Source organism: Carcharodon carcharias, chromosome 14, assembly GCF_017639515.1.
Source record: "Carcharodon carcharias isolate sCarCar2 chromosome 14, sCarCar2.pri, whole genome shotgun sequence".
In the NCBI taxonomy this organism is placed as follows: Eukaryota; Metazoa; Chordata; class Chondrichthyes; order Lamniformes; family Lamnidae; genus Carcharodon; species Carcharodon carcharias.
Genome location: NC_054480.1, coordinates 44,126,221 through 44,132,665, shown reverse-complemented (window position 1 = coordinate 44,132,665; position 6,445 = coordinate 44,126,221). Strand labels below are relative to the sequence as shown.

General features: G+C 38.6%; 1 protein-coding gene across 1 annotated transcript; it reads right to left on the bottom strand.

The window, feature by feature from the left end:
- Positions 1 to 1,892: 1,892 nt before the first annotated feature.
- Positions 1,893 to 4,786, bottom strand: LOC121287214 (P2Y purinoceptor 1-like). Its single transcript, XM_041204891.1, has one exon. It carries the CDS (start codon positions 4,669 to 4,671, stop codon positions 3,613 to 3,615), a length of 1,059 nt encoding a protein of 352 aa, XP_041060825.1. The 5' UTR covers positions 4,672 to 4,786; the 3' UTR covers positions 1,893 to 3,612.
- Between the last annotated feature and the right edge of the window lie 1,659 nt (positions 4,787 to 6,445).

Genomic DNA, 6,445 nt, shown 5'->3' with positions numbered 1-6,445 from the left:
GGAATTTAGAGAGAGATTTAAAACAAGCCAAAATAAAAAGTTTTTAAAAAATAAAAAACTTCAACCTAATTAAAATCCAAAGGTATGTGGCTCCATGTTTCTAAAAAAAATACTTCCAGTGGCAGAGAGGTTGTTTGGCAATTATGAATTATCACAGAATTATCAGTTACACTTAAATGGGCAAGCCCTAACTTTTTTGGTGTGTTTACTGTATTTCTGATGGGTAAATACCTCAACTTCATGCCTTTTATGTATCTAAGTGTTGAAACTCTCAACAGGATACTGGTGTAATGAAGCTTTTGGATGAGTTTTTGGACAGAATAATCCATAATAATGATGATAGGCTCAGCATTAAACCTACCCACCATTAAACCTAAGCCATTAAAGTGGCATTTAAGGTTACAAAAATAATGATAAGAGAATGATAATTATTAACCCTTAAATTTTCCCTAATATAGTATGTCCCTTTGTGGCAAATAACATCATAAGTTTTGAATTTCTGTGGTTACATTTAAATGTGTATCCTAAATGCAAATTTTATGATGTATTGGAGCTACATGATCTTAGTATGTACAAATGTTATTACCATGTGCTTCGGTATTAATTTTCTTTTATATTATTACAGATAGTGGAATATTGACATTGAAATGCATTATAAAACACATTAGGGTAGTATTTAAATGACTGAGGAAAACAATGAAAGTTTGTATCTTCAGTTGGCTAATTCAAAAAGACATCCAGGCACTTCTCATTGAAATGTAGGGTGTATCAACTACTGCCATTATCCTGCATTTTTTGTTTGGAAATCACAATATGGAAGAAAAATAGGTCATGTGCCTACTCACTTGGTACAGAAATAATGGGTGATGTAAGGAAAAATAGAGAGAAAAGTTAACTTTAAAATTTGTGGCAGCAGGGGAAGATCTGTCATGAAGAAATCTTGCACAGCATTTGTTTTTTCTATACCTGTAAAGAACATGTGAATGGATTTACCTCCTAAGCCCTTTGTTCTGAATCACATCCACCACTATGTCAATGCAAGTTGGTAATTTCGTAGGTACTAATGGAAACATTGGTTTCAAAGTTTCATTCAATGTGGATAGAGCTGTGTGTTCAACTTCAGTCCTAATAGATAGTAAGTGAGGATAAATACACAGTGCAGTGGTGTTAGAAGACTCACTTTATCCGACCTGAGTGTTCCAAGAATATATAATTTTCCTTATCGCATTGTTCCCCATGTGTAAATGTACATCAACAGTGTGTCAATAGAGAGGTTGGTCCAGTACTGCAGGGAGGTAAGTAACTGGTGTACACTGCACCATAACAACTCACATTTAAACAATGCTCCTAATGCCAGAAAGAATCCCACATTGTCTTACAGATTTGAGAATGAAAGAGATGTTAAATGGAAGACAAAACAGGCTTGAATGGAATTAGGGGGAAGGCCTGAAAGAACAGTTGAAAACAATACCTTTAGTTGGCTTTTGAAAACAGGGAGGGAAGAGTTGAGGAGAAGAAACTTTAGGAGGGAGTTTCAGAGGCAGGATTATAGTGGCTGAAAGAATGACCACAAATGGCAAAAGGAGAAGGAAGGGGAATGCACAGTGTGTCAGCATGGGTAAGTGTGCCGTATTACATTTTGGTAAGGCAAATAAGGAGACCAAATATTACATGGAAAATACAAAGCTAAATGGGGTAAAGGAGCAAAGGAATATGGAAGTACAAATACAAAAATCTTTCAAGATTAATAAGGCCATGAAAAAGTAATCAAAGCACTAAGGTTTACTTCTTGAGGAATACAATTTAAAAATAGAGAAGTTATGCTAAATATTTGCATTGAGGTTAGACCTCACTTGAAGTTCTGTATACAGTTCTGGTTGCTGTATTATAAAAATGATACAGAAGCACTAGAGAAAGTGCAACAGAAATTTGCAAGGATGGTATGAGGTTACACTTATCCATCAGGAAAGGATAAACAGGCTGGGTCACTTTTCTCTTGAAAAGAAAAGGCTGGCGGGTGACTTAATAGAGGGCTTTAAACTTATGAAATCTTTTGATAGACAAAGCAGAGTTAGTGTTTCCTCTTGTCGGGAAGAGCAAAACTAATAGCCAAGATAGTCGCCAAGAAATCAGATAGGGAATTCAGAAGAAACTTCTTTATCCAGGGAGTGGGAAGAGTATACAACTTGCTACCTGAGGGACTAGTTAAGGCAGATAGATGAATTTAAGTGGAAGCTAGATAAGCATATGAGGTCCAAGGATATGTTGATAGGGTTGGATGAGAAAGGATGGGAGGAAGCTTGAGTGGAGCATAAATGTGGCATGGACTGGTTGAGCAGAATGGCTTGTAATGTGCTATATATTCTATTTATTCTGTGTACTCAGTGCCTGAAGAATCACAAGTGTCAGTAGGGACACAGAGTTGAAGAAGAATGTGTGAGGCCATGGGGAAATTGATTTGTGAGGGCAAAGGAACCCATTGGAGTAAATGAAGGGTCCGACTAATGGTAGTGGGAGGCTTTGAGTGGTTCACAGTTGCTACAATTATGATTTAAAAAAAATTCTGATCACTCACATTTCCCAGTGAAATTAGTCAAGCAACTTCAATCTAGACCTTCTTCCATATAAACCCATAGCAAAATTTCACCTTCAAATCTGCCTCTAAACAGAACTAATTCACTTAGTTTGTTCACAGGGCCCATGGTAATAGCTGTGGCAGTGTAAGAACTGGAAACTGCACACTGATTCAGTGATCTGGGCTGTACTTTGAGTTTGGATCTCACTAGTAATTGTATGTACATATGAGAACTATTGCCAAAATGAGAAACACAGTGATGGATTTTGCTGTAGAAATAACACAGAGCCTAACAACATTGTTTTTATAGTGGAAATTGAACAGGAACCTCTGGGGCTGAATAAATGCTGTTAATGTGAAAATTCAACAGTTTGTATCTAAGGCCTCTTGTTCCTCCAGAAGTTGTGCTATAACAATAACTCGCTAAGTCTCAGCTTTAAATGCATTGAATCATATAAAGATTCTAACATGTTTATGAAACTCACCAGAAAATATTGTTATTCATTCAAATGTAAGTACATTTTTAACTGTGCCCTAACAACCTATTACATCCTTTACATCCAAACCTCACAGGTACTGAAAAACACCTTTTACAAGTATGAACTCTCATTCCTTCTATTTTTAAAGAAAATAAAAAAAAGCATTTCCGTTCATTGCTTTCTCTAAATCCCATATTTCTTTCCCTCTTTTCATTTTAGTTTCTGCATCTGATTTGACCTTAAATTATATATTTTAACTGCGCTTCCTGCTTCTGTCTCTGCCGCTCATTAACAGGTCTTCGACCTGATTGGTTGCTTGCTCTCTTCACACACGTCTCTGATCCCATGTACAGGACATCTTGGCTCTCTAATTAGACTCAATTTAAATGCAAAATCTCAAAGAAAGTCTGTGGGCGTGTGGACATGTTCCCAGTTGAGAGAAAATCCGGCCGCTTGCTTTGCTCCGAACTTGAAAATAAATTACTTTGTGTTATTCATTCTCACAAAATGCTTTAATTCAATTCAGCTGTACTGTGAAGCTACCATTTTTGTGTGGTTTTACACTGTTGTCTCGTTGTGAGTTGTAATTTTGTCTGTGATTAAAATCCTTTGAGGAATTGTATAATCACTTGCTTTACACCAAGTGAAAGATACATGTAGCTTTTCCTTGAATGCTTTCATTTTAGTTATCGCGTCATCCCTGGCTACAAGATAAATAAGTGGATCAATGCAACTGTTGAAACTAGATAATCCCCTAGCAATCTGGTAGAGCAAGTAAATGGTTCTATTCCATGTACAGAGACCTTTCGATTGCAAAAGTCTGGCATTTAAATTAAGATATCGCAAAACATGATAAGGTGTAAAGCAAATGGAAAATAAAACCATCACAACAATCGCAAGGTTCCTGGATCGTTCCTTCAAAGTAATGTCCAGGTTGTTATTTCTGGTGAGAACGAAAGCGATTTGACAGTAAGATGCTATGATGGTGAGGAGAGGAATAACAAATCCACTAACAGAAATAATCTTAATGTACAACAGGTAGTTTGTTAATTCTTCATCCATTGTAGTGTCGTAGCATGCTGTGCCATTGGCGTTCGTTTTTGGAAAATATAAATCCACCGAGGTTTGGATTAGAACCAGCCCCCAGACCAGGACACTGATCAGGACCGAGTGACGGCGTTTCCATCTGCCCTTGACCTTCAAGGGGTGCACGATCCCCAGGTACCGCTGCACACTGATACAAGTGAGGAATCCGATGCTGCCGTACAAGTTCAGGTGGAAAACGAACCTCGTTATTCTGCAAAACACTTTCCCAAAATTCCAGTAGCTTTGACTGGCATAGTACACCACTAGGAAAGGCAAGGTGATGACGTACAGGAGATCAGCCATTCCCAAGTTAAACACGAACATGTCCAAACTGGCCCATTTCCTCCATTTCAAACACAAAGAGACCAACACCGAGCAATTTGTGGAGAAACCCACCACAAACACAATAACGTATATTGGCGGGATAAACTTGCGCTGAAATATCTTGTTGATTTCACATTCTGCACTTTGGTTAAGTAGTTTGAAACCAGTTGTTGACAACACTGCATACAAAGTGCTTACTTTCGACATTATGACTGTCCAAGAATACAGGTACTGACTGACCTTGGAATCTGAAAACCCCGCGACGTTGAAGCTTGAAGGTAATGCTCAATGAAGGAAAATAAATCTGCAGTTCACGACATAAGGCAATGTACAGCAAGGAACAGAATGAATAAGTGATTGGTTAGCTTCGGCATTCAGTGACAAAACCACACCCCTTCGAATTTAAGATCAGCCAATGTAAATCTTTTTGCAGAAAAATATACAACTTGTGAATGACAGGTTAATTTGTCTCTTCTTAACTGCTACAGGGTATTTAAATAATGAATCTTTTTTGAAGTAATAGGTTTTAAAGCGCAGAACAACAACTTGTATTTATTTAGCAGCTTTGACATAATAAGTTATCACGGCGCTCCACAGGAGTGTTACAAGGTGAAATTAGATACCGAGCAACATATTGGGAAGATGGCGAAAGCTTTGGTCGAAGAGGCAGATTTTAAGGAGTGTCCTAAAAAAAGAGTTAGAAAAACAGAAAGTTTTGGGAAAGGAATTCCAGAGTTCAGAGACTAGGCATCTTAAGGCACAATCACGAATGAATTGGTAAAGGAATTAGATGAGTGCAGGTATCTCAGAGGGTTGTGGGGCTGGAGGAGATTACAGAGATGGGAGGTTGGTGGGAGGGGGGGGGGGCGTGGGGGGTGGTCGAAGCCATGAAGGGACTTGAAAACAAGGATCAGAATTTTAAAATCAAGGAATTGCTCGACTGGGAGCTAATGTAAGTCAATGAGTACAGGGTCTTGGCACAAGTAAGGACACAGACAGCAATGTTTTGGATGGCCTCAAGGTTATGGAATGTAGAGTGTAGGAGATGGGAAGGAGTGTGTTGGAATAGTCAAGTCTAGAGGCAATAGAGGCATGAAAGAGGGTTTTAGCAGCAAATGATCTGAAGCAGGTATGAAGTCAAGTGACGTTATGGAGGTGATGGCGTGGATATGTGTTTGGAAGTTCATCTCAGGGTCAAATATGACATTAAGGTTGTGAAAAGTCTGTTTTAGACTCAGAGAGTTGCCAAGGAGAAAGATGGAGTCAGTAGGAACGGGAACTTGAAGTGAGGACTGAAGTCAATGGCGTACGTCTCCTCATAATTACTTCAGAGCAAATTTCTGCTCATCCAGTAGGGGATGTTGGATAAGTAGTCTTAGCAATTTAGCAACAGCAGAGGAGTTAAGAGCAGTTGTTATGTGGCAAAGCTGGTTGCCTTCAGTGTATGAATAAAAACTAACACTGTGCTTTGAATGATGTCGACAAGGGGCAGCTTGTAGATGAGAAATAGGGGAGGGCCATGGTTAGACCCTTTGGGAAATGTCAAAGGTGATGATGGGCCAGTGGGAAGAGAAGCTATTGTAAGTGATACTCTGGCTATGATTTGATAGATAGAAGAGCAGTGGAGAGGCATTAGAGGAGGATATGTGATCAAGAGGGACCAGGAAGGATAGTTTGAAATCACAGTCAATCATAGAATTTTGCATTACAGAAATAAGCAATTGTTTGGCTATCTCACCAGTGTCTTTGTCCACCACTGTTATCCCACCATCCCCATAACCCCCTTTTATAGACTGAAAAAATGGCAGAATAAGTTATCTGACTTTTGTGAGTACTGAACACCTTTTTTACATTGTATCAGCAGATCCACATTGGAACATTCAGACACACTCTTTTCATTTGCTCAAACTTTTGTGTTCATAATATATGCGGTTTAATCAATAGGAGAGCGGAAAATGCTGGACCTGGCAGAAAAAATAAA

Coding starts and splice junctions, on each gene's coding strand:
- LOC121287214 (XM_041204891.1), bottom strand. CDS start 4,671: ATGTCGAAAGTAAGCACTTTGTATGCAGTGTTGTCAACAACTGGTTTC.